The sequence below is a fragment of the Struthio camelus genome, chromosome 1 (assembly GCF_040807025.1).
Source record: "Struthio camelus isolate bStrCam1 chromosome 1, bStrCam1.hap1, whole genome shotgun sequence".
Classification (NCBI taxonomy): Eukaryota; Metazoa; Chordata; class Aves; order Struthioniformes; family Struthionidae; genus Struthio; species Struthio camelus.
In genome coordinates, this window is record NC_090942.1 from 194908546 (window position 1) to 194923666 (window position 15121).

The 15121-nt window shown below is 38.6% G+C and overlaps 1 protein-coding gene across 3 annotated transcripts in view; it reads right to left on the reverse strand.

The window, feature by feature from the left end:
* The window catches only part of LOC104146508 (complement C4-A), a 48105-nt gene that overhangs the window by 28249 nt on the left and 4735 nt on the right, over nt 1–15121 (reverse strand). For all 3 annotated transcript variants that reach the window (XM_009678561.2, XM_009678562.2, XM_068929968.1), the window contains exons 4-13: nt 14414–14484; nt 13848–13933; nt 12441–12523; nt 11473–11560; nt 6507–6612; nt 6206–6329; nt 4507–4622; nt 3583–3750; nt 2692–2889; nt 515–706 (exon numbers count right to left, since the gene is read on the reverse strand). In XM_009678561.2, coding sequence (XP_009676856.2) covers nt 515–706; nt 2692–2889; nt 3583–3750; nt 4507–4622; nt 6206–6329; nt 6507–6612; nt 11473–11560; nt 12441–12523; nt 13848–13933; nt 14414–14484 — 1232 coding nt within the window. The remainder of the gene's footprint in view (nt 1–514; nt 707–2691; nt 2890–3582; nt 3751–4506; nt 4623–6205; nt 6330–6506; nt 6613–11472; nt 11561–12440; nt 12524–13847; nt 13934–14413; nt 14485–15121) is intronic.

Here is a 15121-nt window from a genome sequence, read left to right on the forward strand (position 1 = left end):
GCAAAGAAGTTTAAAAAAAAAGTGATTTGGAAGTGCTATGGACTCTCAGAAAATCACTTTTAACAGAAGTGAAAATTTGAAAAATTACTTTCAATTCCTTTTAATTTTTTTCAAAAAATATACTTTACTTCCTTTTACTTGATAAATTCCATTGCAACCTGACAAATTTCTAAAGAGATTTTATCCCTTGCAAAAGTTTTACTAACGGTGTTTTTTATTATCTAGACATTTGCAGAGAGAGATTTACCTGCCCGAAACTCTATTTTCTGCCTTTTTCAGGTATAACCTGTCCTATAGAAGAACATCGTCTCTGCCATCAGTTTTGGGAAACTTTCCCAGATATACTTTTTAGCAAGAATCCTGAGGACTCTCTTTTTCAATAGAAACTAAAATTTCCAGCATATCTGTCATTTATAACTCCAAATCTGAAGTGTACCTGCACTCACTCTCTCTGCAGATATCCCTGTTTTTTATTTCAGAATGTAATGATTAAAGCATTTTGCTTTGACTGTACCTTTCCTTCGCAGACATCCACAACGTCTACCCATATGGAATCGGCGACGATCTCCTTATGACCCTTGTTCTCAACGAAGTAGTAAGCTAAGAAGCGAAAGGCGGGCACCATGTTCTCTGTGATTTTAAGGTTTATTATTTTGTTTGAGTAGGGAACCCTCCCCAAAAGCTCAGCTTGCCCCTTTGTCACGACCTGCAGAGCAGAAACAAGCACATGGCACATCAGATATTGTGAATTTGCACTGGATTGTGCATAATTTTATGTTCATATATAAAATATTCTCAGGCCACTTCCATTTGAACTATTTCTAACAGCACCTAGCAATTTTAACTTCCTGGCTGGTCTGAACATCCCTGCATGCTGGTAGCATGGAGGGGACATGGCATGCAGCGCCCCTTGGACAGGAGCACGGAGGTAAGTCTCTGTAGCACTAGTCCTGCAGCCCGGGTTTGAACACACAGATCTACCTACTTTCACTCAGTCTTGCTACCTGAAAACAGGCCCTTAGAAGACAGTATTACTTCTATCTTCTATATAACAGGTCATCGCCCCCAGCAGAATATCGAGTTCAGTTAATGTCATCTGTACTGAACTGACAGCGTGAAACGCAGCAGCTTTCCAAAGTCCACAATGAATGAGATTCAGAAAGAAACAAAGTCCTGTTGCAGCCTGCTCTGAAATCCTCACTACTCTTCTTTTAAGTGACCAAAGTACAGGGGAGACCCTCACCTCTCAGCTACAGCAGTATCTCCTGTCATCCCATCTCCAGCTGTCAAATCACCCATACGCCCTACCTGCCAAACTCTACCTCTTCCTGGAAGTAGGCAGCAAGGCATGTAATCCTGTGCTGAAGTCCTCTAAAAAGGGAAAGGGAAAGGGAAAGGGAAAGGGAAAGGGAAAGGGAAAGGGAGAGGGAGAGGGAGAGGGAGAGGGAGAGGGAGAGGGAGAGGGAGAGGGAGAGGGAGAGGGAGAGGGAGAGGGAGAGGGAGAGGGAGAGGGAAGGGAAGGGAAGGGAAGGGAAGGGAAGGGAAGGGAAGGGAAGGGAAGGGAAGGGAAGGGAAGGGAAGGGAAGGAAAAATATGAAAAAATAAAGCCTACATTAAACTCCTAGGGATATAATAATTCCATTATATCAGTGTACAACAAAAAATGAATGGGAACTGGTGCACATTGTGTGCAGCAGCCTGGGAAATCTAAACCATCAAGGGAAATTATGAGGAAGAGAGGCAGAAGAGGAATTAAATACAGAAAACACATTTGACATTCAACAGATTTGCTCCTAGAATGTATCCATGGACACATCTGTCTTCTTCAGAAAAATAAATACTTTGCATGCCTGGTCTCAATCTGAGCAGGATTGTTTCCTTCCTGTTGCATTAACTTAATATCCTTGAGCCCAATTTCAGAGAGGTATTTAGGGACATAACATCCAATACCTTCAGTGGCTCCTCATTACGTTATTTATTGGGGATAACAGTGACCTGTGAACTAACACCAGATGCAAGTTGCATAGTAGTTTATAAATTGTCTTATTCATGAAATGAGCAACAGTTAACTAGAAGATGCATTTTCTGAGACATTCCAGGTCCCCTGGAATATGACTAGGTTTTCTATTTACAGGGATAGAGTCTTATTTACACGTATGCTTCTGAACACAACAAGGACCTTCCATTCTGAAACAGTAAAAGAACAGTTATTTATAAGAATTAGACCAATGAAAATAATATAATAATAGTGTGACGTAACTTTCTGGGGGACCTATTCCAGTGTTCCATTTGCTACTAGTGAAAACATTTTTCCTATAGACCAAAGTGAATCTTCCAAGCTACAGCTTGTAGCATTTACCCCTTGTTATATTCCATGACACTACACAGAAAAGTTTGTTTCCATCATGTCTGTAACGCCCCTCAAAGTAATTTTAGGTTGTTGTTAGCGCACTCTTCAGCCTCTTCTTCACCAAGCTGAACAAGTCCAGTTCCTTCAGCCTCTCTTAGTAGGTCCAGACCTACTAAGCACGTTGCTAGCACGTGCTAACGCGTATTAGCACGTTGACCACCTTGGTTGCCCTCCAGTAGATCCTCTCTGCTTTCTGGCTATCTATTGATAGATAAGTAGATAGATGTTCTGGACTACATCTTTTCTAAAAGAAGTTATTAATATGCTACTATCCTATTTACCATATAATAGAAGTAGTCTATCCTTCCACTGCCAGGCTGATGAATATCATTCAAGGTAATGGGTAAGGTATCTCCAGGTGCCAAGACAGTATGTGGGACACTGAGGCTGAGGTAGTTGCGGGTATCAGACTTGTATCTTTCAGCTCTGACACTGGTTTCAGGTGATTCTAATTTTTCTTTTCCCTCTTCAGCCTTTACCTGTGAGGGTAGACAAGGATAGAGTGAGTAGACAGTCACTCAGGAGGCAGTATAAAGTGTCACTCTTAATTCATATCTCTCCAAGTCACACAGAAAGTGCTGGGATCTGAGATGAATCGCTACTGAGATTTCATTAGTAGAACCTGGCATCATAAAACCATGATTTTCATTACTTTGTTCTCTCATCCTATTTTGTCTCTTGCTGAATTTGCGTTTGATAATTTCCCGGTATGGCTTTTTCTAAAAAAATCAGTGGCTTAAAATCACAAAGGGGTATTCTGACAGCTCTTTTTCTCTTTCTATATTGTGCACGTAATTGAACTATCTGGGTGTCCAGATGTAGCCTTCTGTCTGTACTGCTCAGGACCTTTTCCTTCATCTCTTTTGTATCGTTTGCTATCCTTCCTCATGGTTATATCTTTCATAGTCTCATCCCCATTCCCATCCTACATGCCAGGAAAATGCACATCTGTATCAAATAAGAAGGCATCACCACCCGTGCAGATACTGCTCATGCACCAATGTACCAGAGTTTCATTCACTTCAGTGAGACATTGTGCAGATGATGTAAGAAAATATTTTCCACGTTCCATGCTAATTTCATGAAAACTGAACACCTTCACATTCTTTCTTGTCTTATGAGCTCTTCTCAACAATATATTTTTAAACATTAATGTTTAGGGGTTTTTTTACCATTATTTGAAGCATCTGTGCATCTGCAGGGATGTTGAAAATGAAGGGGACTAGACCCTCTTTATTAGACAGTGCAGTCTGTTTTATTGGGGGGGTTCCAGGTAAGGTAACAGTAGCAGTAACAGGCAGAGAGGCAGCAGGAGACCCATCAATTAGAGTGACAGATGCCTATTGGAAAAAATATATTTCAGTTACTTCAAGAAAATGCTTGGACTGAAAAAAAATGCCCTCAAACAAGAAGAAATTATTTGTATAAACTAAGAGGAAACACAGAACTACAGATATTACTATTCCAAAATGTGAACTTTAAGAAAAGGGGTCACAACTAACATTGTCTGGATTCCAACTAACATCAAAAGCTGTGAATGTAGAATAACAGCTGTCCCAGGTCCTCACTTAGCATACCTTACATCTTAGCAGCTCCCAGACACCTGAATCTTTAACTATTTGTAGGTAAATTTCTAGTCCTAATTGTTTGTAGAAAACTTTGTAGAAAAATTTGAAAATATGAAATCTAAAAACTCAAAAATATCAATGCATTTTTTAAAGTCAATATCGTGTTTTTTTAAATAATTTTAATTTGATATGGGATTAATCTGATATGACATTATTATTCTAATCTTCTGATATGGAAGTGAAGAAGGGGCTGCTATATGATTAATATACCCTTGTAGTGGAACAGTTTATGCAATAGATAATTTCCAAAACAGAACCACAATATTTTTTGGCCTCCATTCCCCTGCTAAGGCTCTGTGTGTACAGAAGGAGACAAATCAGAATCACAAAACAGTAGCTCCATGTTGGACCTGTTCATGTGGGTATCTCTCCTACACAGGTCTAAATAAGGATTTTGTAGACAGATCAGATATAAATCCCTTCCTATGGAGGAAAGCAGACATAGCCAGCTAAATAAATGCTACATACCACAACAGAGAAGGGAGCTCCAGGTACAAAATATTTTTTGGTGTTAGATAGATCAACAACATAAGGAGATTTCACAAACTTCACATTACTGAGTTCTTCCTCCCTCATCTCACCACCTGTTAATATCAAACAGTATGTGTTGCCATCAGAGCCATCCATAATTATGTACTTGTGTATTACCATAGTGTCTATGGTTTCTAATTTCAAGGTGAATTGAATTTTAAGCAGTGTATGTAAAGACAGCTAAAAGATGATCCTCATCCAAAGCACTTCAATGATAAGAAAAGGAAAAGATGGCTACCGGTGGATTGGTACCAATCCCCCTAAAAACAACAAGAGGAAAAATCTTGCCCATGTTTGAAGGGTCAGCTTCATGGTAGATTTAACTTCAGTAATCAACACTCTAGTCACAGTTCTTATATTAGCTTTGTATGACTAACAATAGCATCTGTTACAACTCAATAGACCTTCAGTCACCATGTTCAGCTCCACTCTGTGCTCACTTGTGGGTAGCTCTATGGCCTGTTCAAGGTACTTGGCATTGCAGCAGGTGAATGTTTCCACACATCCCTTGTAATGAACTGTGGAAATATTTCTCTCTCTGCTAGGAATACGAGGGCAAGAAGCCACTGAAAAACTTCTGGGTAGGTACACTGCAGGCTCATGTCCCCAAGTGTTGTCCCAAATGAATAACAAGACCAGATTATTCAGGCTATATCGTACTTGTACATATGCCACAATCCTCAGCTGTGCAGGAGACATGCTCAAGGCACTTAATGGTTTCTCTCAAGTCCAGAGCACCCTTTTTCTTTGATCATCCTTTGAGATCCCAGCATAGCAGTGTCAGTTTAAGTTAGTTCCCCATAGTTATAGGTCTGACTTATATGGCTCCTAGCAGAGATCTCCCGACAGTTCTTGACCATCTGGCAGCATCTTGGGAAGACGATCTCCTAGGCACAGCATTTTCAATACAAGTATTATAGGAGCACCGCTGAAATGAATTTAAGGTGAAAAAAACATGTAGAAACAGGCTATTTGTACAGCTGACTATTGCTGTAGCAGCTGACATGGGTATGTGCTGAGAAAATATAATCTGCTAAGACTATGAGAAGGCCTAAGATGACTAGCAGGACTCGTAAGACCTGGATCTTCCTCCACATCGCTCTTGGATGTAGTACCTGTGCTTCACCTCTAGACTGATAGCCAGCTGAGATACAAAGCAAGCTAAGTATGAAGTTCAAATAATAAGTGGGTGTGTAAGGAATAGACTTAGCTGAGGTAAATGCTCAAACAAGAACACAAGGGGAGCAATACCGTTGCCTACATCCAGGTGTCTGGTGCCACCTCAAATGTTCTAGGTATCTTGGTATCCTTACAGGGCCAGTGAATATTGGACAGACACTATAGGAGACTACTTAGAGGAGATTTGAGCACTTCTGGAGCAGCAATGGAAGACCAAACAGAATGACATTGAGGATTTAAAACAACACTGGACGTTTGTGTTTAGAAATCTGAATCCCGCCTGAGATAAGTTTGTAGAAGGGAGTCAGATGAAAGAGACTATCATGCACTATAGCATGAGCAAGCTTTGTAGTGAAGATTGGTCCAACGGCCCAGGGTTTCCCACATGAAGGACTACATCAGAAAAAGATTAATATGAATATTACAGGGTATATCAGCCAAGCCACAGTGTACTCACTTGCAGTTTCTACAGTGGTAACAGCAACATATAAATGAAACCCTTCCAGAGTGGAAATGCTCTTTTTCAATTTCTCTTCCAGAAAGGGTGTACTTAAAGTGACTCTTCCTTTTCCATTTTGGATCTAAAACAAAGGTGGAAAAAAAGTAACTGCCTTTTCTACTTTCTTACTGTTACAGTTTAAAAAATTGCTGCTCATAGCCTGACTATAGAATTACAGTATCCATACTTTGACAGTTTTTGACAACATTCAGCCCTCCTGGGATAAATCAGTATAGGTCCACTGGACTCCAGTACTTACTGACAGCTGTTGTTCCAGGCCTGGAAGAAAGACTTTTTTCTCAGTTTCATCCACTATGCCAAATCGCACATATGCAACACCTTCAATTCCTTTTCCGTAAGAGTGTCTTTGCAAGGAAGAAAAGTGATGAGATGATCATCACATTAATAAAAAGTGAACATAAATTAGACTATTTAGGTTATGATGAACATAATGTGTTTTCTGTATTTAATTCCTCTTCTGCCTCTCTTCCTCATAATTTCCCTTGATGGGTATTGATGGGCATTGTATCTTTTAAACTAATGACTTGGGAATGAAAAACAGTCCTGATCACTAATAAAGCAAACATGATGATTTTTACAGTTCCATGTACAAAACAGCGATCCCAAATACAGACAAACATATAGTGTAAACGCTTTGTCAGGATTACACATGGAGACATCCTCTGACAAAATTTACACCAGAGTAATTTAAGCATTAATTTTAATAAAGTAATGAAAATTTCAGATGCTCAGAGGTGCAAGGTCTCACACAACTCATCTTCCTTGCAGAGCACAGAGGAGGCATCCAATCTATTAGAACTGGACATCCAGCTAATTCCTTTGTATTAGATGCCTCATGCAGAGTGCTTAAAATAGGGGACTGAAGAACCATGCGGAGGACCTATCTGATGTAGCTGGTGCCCTCCAGAGACAGATCCTGTCTACCGAAGTTTTAACATCTGCATTAAGCAGACTGGATCCTCACATATCTCCCATGCATTTAGGCAATGCTGCACAAAGGTCTCTTCTAAGCCTTGATCCCATATTGCACATATGGATCTGGCCACCAGATCACTCTGCTCTCCATTTAGGTCATGGAGAGAGAGAAAAGGACGTGACACTGCACCTGACAGGATCCTTTCTCGAAGAAACTCCGGCAGTGGCGCCCTTCTGCAGCAGAGCAGGCGACGTACCACACAAAACCTGCCTCCGCTCATGTCACAGCCACGATGGTGTTTCTCGCTTGTGGAAATCCTGCTTCATTTCAGTTTTATAATGGATTATTTTTGTTTAGACAAAGCCACTTCCAAACCGACTTGATCAGTAGCGCTGGTATATACCAGTGAAACTGAAACTTCTCAAAGGACTGAGACACAGTTCCTTTGAAAGCTCTTTAAAATGACAAAATTAACAACTAGGGGAGCAACAGGTCACATAATTGTTAATTACTTGTACGGCAAGTTCATAAAAGTAAGTTCAGTTGCCAGGAATTTCATGTTATTTTATCAAAATCATGTAGGCCTATTGAACACCACTAGGACCTTTTCCAATAAACAAGGTTTTTGTTTGAGTGAAGAAAGTTTGAAAAAAGAAAAAAAAAGAAAACTGAAAAATAGCATTCAGTTATTCAACTCAATTTTCCCTCTTAAATAATTATGAAATTAATGAAGAATGAAGTATATGTGAAGGAACTGCACAGTCCGTAAACTGGAAATTGAGTGCTACAATAACATAAAGAGAAAGCTTTGCAAAGAATTAAATTATTAAAGCTAGTTATCTGAAATCACTAGCAATATCAAGTAACCATGATTAAAGATAATAATTGTGTAATAAAACCAAATAAAGAAATGAAGATGAACAAGAGGAGAAGAGCTGGGTTTGTTTAGTCTAGCAAAAGGTGGCCCATGCTGGGATATAAGTAGCACTGGGGAAAGGAGAAGTCAGCATCCTCAAGGTAAAGAGCTCAAGGATAGCTGGTAGAAGACCAAAAGCTTATGAATTGGCCACGGATGAATTTAAACCAGAAATAAAACCAACTAGAAACATGAGGGGTGGAAGAGCCAGGGTCCAGGCAACACAGCTGGTGCCTGGACCCTCTTAGGGCCAGTACGATTAAATTACACGAGCCCAGTACTATACGTGATGCTTAGGTCAGTCAGCAAAATATAGCCTATGCCTGCTTTATTAAACTCTCTTATCTCCACAACAGGGTGGCCACATGTAAACTGCCTACCTGGAGTGGACCTTGGTCTGTGTTTATTCCTGAACTGTTTCCTGGAACTGTTTGGGAGAGTCAGCTGCGGCTAGGGCCAAACGCACACCAAGCACTAGCCCAGCAGCGCTCAGCAGTGTTTCCTGGAACTGTTTAACTTACTACCCAGACAGTTCAAATACATTCTCCGGTATTACATTTAACTCCTTAAATACAACCATCAGAATTTTTTCTCAGGTAAGAAAAGCACCTTTTAGTCACATGGTAGTCTCATAGTACAATGCTAATATTTAATTCTTATCTAACTAAAGGATACTGCAAGCCAAATTACATGCAAGTTCAGTTAAAGTCAGTGCTTGAAAAATTCTATAGATCACAGACTTTAAGTTTGTAGACCAGGCTTTTTTACTCTTATCTGCAAATTGGATTAGCTGGTTTTATACAAGGATCTTTTCCCCTTCTATATTGACATTTTCCTCCCTGCTATTCCCGCCAGCTGCAGAGTCCCATATAAAATAGACGAGACACAAGCTACCATCCAACGCTGACCTATAAATAACTTATGTGTACACTATTCAATAACATGTATGTGTGCAAAAGGCAACACTGAATGGGGCTTTGCCTAGGAAGCCTAATGAAATACTGTGATAAAATGATGCAAGTTACTCTGTAGTAGTCAGTTCAAGTTACTCTGTAGTAGTCAGTTGGCAGAATCCAGCTTCACTGTTAAAATATCTCCCAGCGTTAAATATCATGTATAAACTTATTTATATTTTCCAGATATAGTACAAAACATAATTGTAAATCATTAAAAATCAGAATACTGAAAGCGAATGGATACTATAAGCTTTACCAGGCTTCAGCTATAAATATTATTAAATAAAAAGTACACGATTCACTTTCTTCTACCTTGGGTATCATTATAATACAGAAAAATTGCCCACTATCTGCTTAACATTAACTACAATGTTAACAATATTAACTACAATAACTCTGTATGACCCAGCTTCTGTTTTTTTGATAAAGACTCTTAAGGAACCTAGTGAATCAACTTCAAAAAGTCATGAAGTGTGGACTTACTTCTTAGGAGTTGTTTTGAATGAAATTCTGGCATTACTTACTGATACTTTGTGTTCAGCTCTGCTGACACATCCAAATTGCCTGGGAATAAATTTGAGATTTTGTCTAGATAGAAAGAATTAACCAGAATAACTATTCCAGTGTTATTTAGATGAGGTAGAGTATCTGATTTCAGGATATGTATCTCTTCCATAGCATTGATTTGATAAGTTTGGCAATATCCCAAAAAATGTCCCAATTTGATAACACTTTCTAATATTATTTTATGATCTTTGAAGATATGAAAAAATGAAGACTCTGCAAAAACAAACAAAAAAGGTGGTCAATCTCCTCATTACTTTGAAACTGAAAAGATTTCTCCCAAATATGAGAGAAAGTCAGCTGCTTGTGCTCCTTTCACCCAATTTATTCCTCTTCTGAAAAAAACAGATGACAAACCAGGTATCAAGTTTTACTGTAATCACCAGAGAGACAGCAATGAAATGATTGTTACTTCTAACTGCTCACACAGAGGTTCTTTGATCTCATAAAATGCAAACTTCTGTTTCAGTGCAGTATTAAGTCTGCTGTTGATTATTTCTAGTATGGTGTTTCTCTTGAAGGAACTTTGCACTCTTTTTCATCAAAATGAGATCATTTTCATACCACTAAACTTTTTACACTAAATAACTAAATTGGCTTAAAACAGATTTAAAATCTAATTTTAAATCAGATGTGAAACATGTGATTTAACGTGCAACACTGAAACACTTGGCTTAAACAACCTGCATGTGAATCCTGGACTTGCAAATCTCATATAAATAAATCCCACCAAAATCATCAACTATAGTTGCATGAATAGTTACTTTAATGAATACAAAATACATCACTGAGTCTCCAGAGATCTACTTCATTTCTGCCTCTGTCTTTCTAATGCAGAAGGAGGCCAAGATGTTTCTAGTTCTTTCCGACTACAGCTGAGTAGTAAATAAAGCAAGACTGTCCTCCTAACATATAGTTATTCTGTATTTCCGCTCTTAATAGCCTTGAAAATTCCATAGCCAAGGAGGCCTGGTATGCATGTGAGCCATTGCTAGACTGTACAGTAAAATCAGATTTGGGTCTGTCAGTGTGGGTTCAGAAATACTAGATCTATGCAGCATAAAATACTGATTCAGTACAGATTCAATCTGATTCTTCAGAGGTATTCAGAATATTTTGTTGGGTTAAATTTTTGCCAGTTGGCTTTTGAAGTGGTCAGATAATGTATGTTGATGCCATTCTAATCTGATATGGGATGAGGCATAGTTTTTTTCTGCACAGGGCCCTACCATGGGGCTTGGCCAGTACGGGAGCTGTGCAATCATGTCTGATCCAGGTCAGTGTTGTACTACCATGCAGTAAGGCACATATCACAGTGATGGTCACAGAAACTCTGTGAGATTAACTCTATTTATTTAACTGGAAGTGCTTCTGTAAAAATCCCTATTCTCAAGTAATAACTAGCCTGTTACAGCCTAACTTCATGGGGCTTTAAAGAAATTTCGTATTCAAGCTTGAACCAGCTGAATTACATTAAACAACATCTGGAGCTTTAGAATGTTTCTAAATGTTTAAATCAAAATGTATAAAGAAAAAAAAGTTATCAGTTTGTCTGGAATCTTATCTAGCAATACAGAAGAGAATTCTAAATCACTATCTTTTTACTAATAAACCAAAATATTCAGAAAATCTTGTTACATTTTGATCACCACCACTTGGATCCATGTAGCATTTTATGCTGATGTCCCAAGTTAGTATCAAAGTAGAAACAGATAGTATAGTATAGAAAGTAAGATTCAAGTAAAACCAGAACCTGGTTAACTATTAATGACCAGGAAAGGAAGAAGCAGCAGGGTTCATTATCTGCTTTCCCATGTGTCTCCTGAAATGGCCTTGCTTTGACTGTACTTACTTTGCATCGATATCAAATATAAAGCTTTCGTTCCAGATGTGGTAGTACGGCTGAAGTGGGATGAGTTTGACCTCAAAAGATGGAAGCTCTGCATAAGAAAAGAATGCAAAGGTTCATGGCATGTGAGCTTGAAACACACCTTAAACTCCTGGCATGAGGTAACACTCATTCAGAGGGCAGAGCCACATTACTGTTTTGGGTTGGATTAGCAGAGCATGCCTGAAGCAAATATCCTCATCATCACTGTGCTTTGCTTCACCAGCTGTGGAGCAGTCTTGGAGCTCACAAAATCATTTCTTTCCAAAGGAAATGGGCATTCAGCACACTAAAATAGAACCAGTGTGAAGTAACACCCCCATCCCAGCCCCTCAAAATATGTTTAGCATGGACATGAGGTCCTCAGCATCAGCTGCATCGTTCTGAAAATGCGTTCCTATAAAGCTACGCTACTTGCGTATATACTGCAGATGTATCTAGAGAGTTACTTGCTCTTGGATATAGACATTTGCAGTGGTCTCTGCTAGTCTCTAATCATCACATCCACTAGCTGAAGCAAAAACTTAGTTTTGTTAAAGAGAGATTTTAATATAATTATTGGGTTTTATTTTGTCTTAAAGGGAAAAAAAACACACTACATTTAAAATAAAGCATAATTTCAGCATAGAAAAACTAAGCCATTTATTTCCAAATGTTTGAATTTCTACATTTTTACTGTTTACACAGTGCTCCTTCTTGTGGATATTTTGTGAAAAATGTTGAAGTTACTCAATTTATATAGAAATAAGTTCTATATCAAATTTAAGTTGTCAGATTTAAGAGTCATCAATCAGAGTTAGCAAGGATGAAATGAAACTCTATGAATCACGTCTGTAGTACCTAATTACAGCCATTTATAGTCACTGTAGTATGTCTGCTAAAAAGTAGGGATGACTTTATATCTTTATATTCCAAAGTAGTTACTCTCTTACCATAATTTTTAACTTCAAATGCAGCTGAAACATTCGACATTTCATATCCTTGAAACCAGGCTGTGATTTTCCAGGTTCCAGGTCTAAAGTTCAGATTCAACAAAAAATAGTTAATTAAGATTTCTCAGATATTTTATTGTGTTAATATATTTAAATTATCTCTAAAATGAAAAATAAGCCCCAACAACAATAAATTGAATACCAGTATTTTACTTGCTTTGATATTATACAAAATCAATTTATTAACAAATTGCTCTTTGTTTTGGAGGAGCAAGCAATGTATTTCCAAAAGCATTAGATACCATTCAACAAGAATTTATGAGGAAAAGCCAGATATCATATCTTCAAACTGCAGTTAACATGTTCTGCCTGTGAAAAGCCCACAGAAATAGAGAACTCATCATATATTTGCTATAACTTATCTGCACTATGAATTCAAATTCATTCTAGCATGCAAGATCACACCGAATACTAAGCAAGGAAGGGCTTAAGTCCCTTTGAAATTAATGGCATTTAATTACACTCTAAAACTTAAACCCTTACAGAGGTGCTCCCTTGAATGGGGTTTGCATTTACCCCTTGAATGTAGTCTTATGATGAAGGCAGATATTTAAGCAGTGTGCTAACTTGTTCCTTACCAATAGAGATGTTACTAACTGTACACTATTAAAGCCTGGGCTCACCCTCTCCAACATGAGGTGCTTAAGACAAAAGCATATCAACCATAAATCTCTACTCCATGAAGAGATGGAGCAAACTTTGAGAAGTAATTCAAGGAATTCAGCAATTAAAAGTCTTAAGTACTTTGGGTAACTGTTAACAGGTAAGGAGGATGAATCCAGATGGCTTGAACTTGCTCATAGGAGGTGGGGTTAGTGCTCCTTTCATGAGACACTATAAAGTGAGGTCTTCCATCTGAGTAAGTCACCCTGCACTCCTTTACAGTCCACGGAGAGAAACAGCTAGTCCTGAGGCATGGTACATCTCATCCTAACATAGGCGTCTAAAACTGACCAGCCAAATCACAGCCTGAATGCACGGCTTTTGTTCCAGTTTCGGAGAAGGGAGTGCAGGGTGACTAGCTCGGACGCAGACTGCAGTGCAGGAGTAGCTGCTGGAGGTGGTCGCAGCACAGCCACCGGCTGCCTCCTGCTGTCACGCTTCAGCAGCGCGCCACGGCTGCTCTTAACTGCAATCAAAGCAAAAATATCTGCTTTAGTGTACATAGTATTTCTCTGCTACTCTGAAAGAATGATAAAGAAAATAATACATATAGAAATAAAATAAAGTAAATCACTCTTCTGCCCCTAAAATTGTCCTGGAACCAAGATCAAAAAAAATTGTCTTGGAGCTGCAAGAGACATTTTGACTTGTGACCTTTTGGATGAACAAGGCATAGTAACATACTCAGCAACATCAGGTATTTCAAAATGTTCGTTGAGCACTGTTTTTACTTTTCGGTCTGACTTTTTAACCACCATTCCTTTGGAATTCTGTTAAGGGAGAGAAGAAGCAAATACAAATTTATGCACCAGATGCTGACCATTCTTGTTAGAAAGCTCAAGTTCACACTCTAGTCCTAAGCAAACGAAAGAGTGCTCTATTTATTTTCTTACCTAATTATTCACATTTTACCCCTCCTCCATACTTGTGATATTGGCCAAAACCACTAGAAATATCTCGCAATAGGTAAATGCCACTCCTTATTTAAAAAGGAACAACCACCATCTGCCAAAACAGTCCAGGACTTCTTCCACGCCCCAGGAAGGGAAAGTGGAGGTGAACCTGAAACTATCTTGTAACATGGATCTGGTTCATAATTTTTACAGCTGTAGGATCAAGGGGCAGTGTGAGAGAGAGCGAAAGAGGGAGAGGAGTCACAGCTATAGTCTTACTCTTGGATCTTTAGTATGATTTTTTCACAGTGCATGCGGTAAAGAAACACTTGGTAAAACTGTGTTTTGTATACTCACTAGAACAGCTACTTGAATCGGATCATTTGTTGGCCTCATAGTATTGTCCAGAATGAAGATCCTGTATTTTACTGTTTAATAGAAGAAAAAAAATGTATTTTTATATTCATTTATAGCCTTTCTATTCTCTTTCTAGAGAGTAACTATTACACGCTCTTAAGTGAGTTACTGAATTTTGGACAAAACACTTTCTTTACAAGAAAAGAAATTCAAGAAATTTCAAGCAGAGAATCTGCATTCTTCACTAGGCTTTGAGTGTTACATGAGTGACCAAATACATTAGCCTTTTTGAAGCAACTTCTGAAAAAGGTATGGGGAACTTCACCTCACTGCTGTATTCCCTCTGTGTTCAAGGACTGCAGCCAAATTCAGTAGCTCTTTTGACTTATAAAGGTCAATTTTTTTAGGTTTTTCCCTCCTCGTATTTTTACTTAATTAGATTGTTAAAAGTAGTGAAACATTTACAGCCAAAAAGTGCAAAGGATGATTATGGCAGGAGTTGCAAACAGAAGGAATAGGTTTTTTTTGCGAGGGAGGGAAGGGGCTCCCACTTCGTTTTATTTTGTTTTTCTGAGGATAGTCATTATTATGTTTTCTGAAGATTTAGTTTGGCTCCTGTTAGAAGGAAAGAGAGAAAGACTCCCCAGCTCCTCTGGTGTTTTATGAGAGTGCCACGATGGGCAGTGCAGAGCCTGCAGAAGCCCTGGC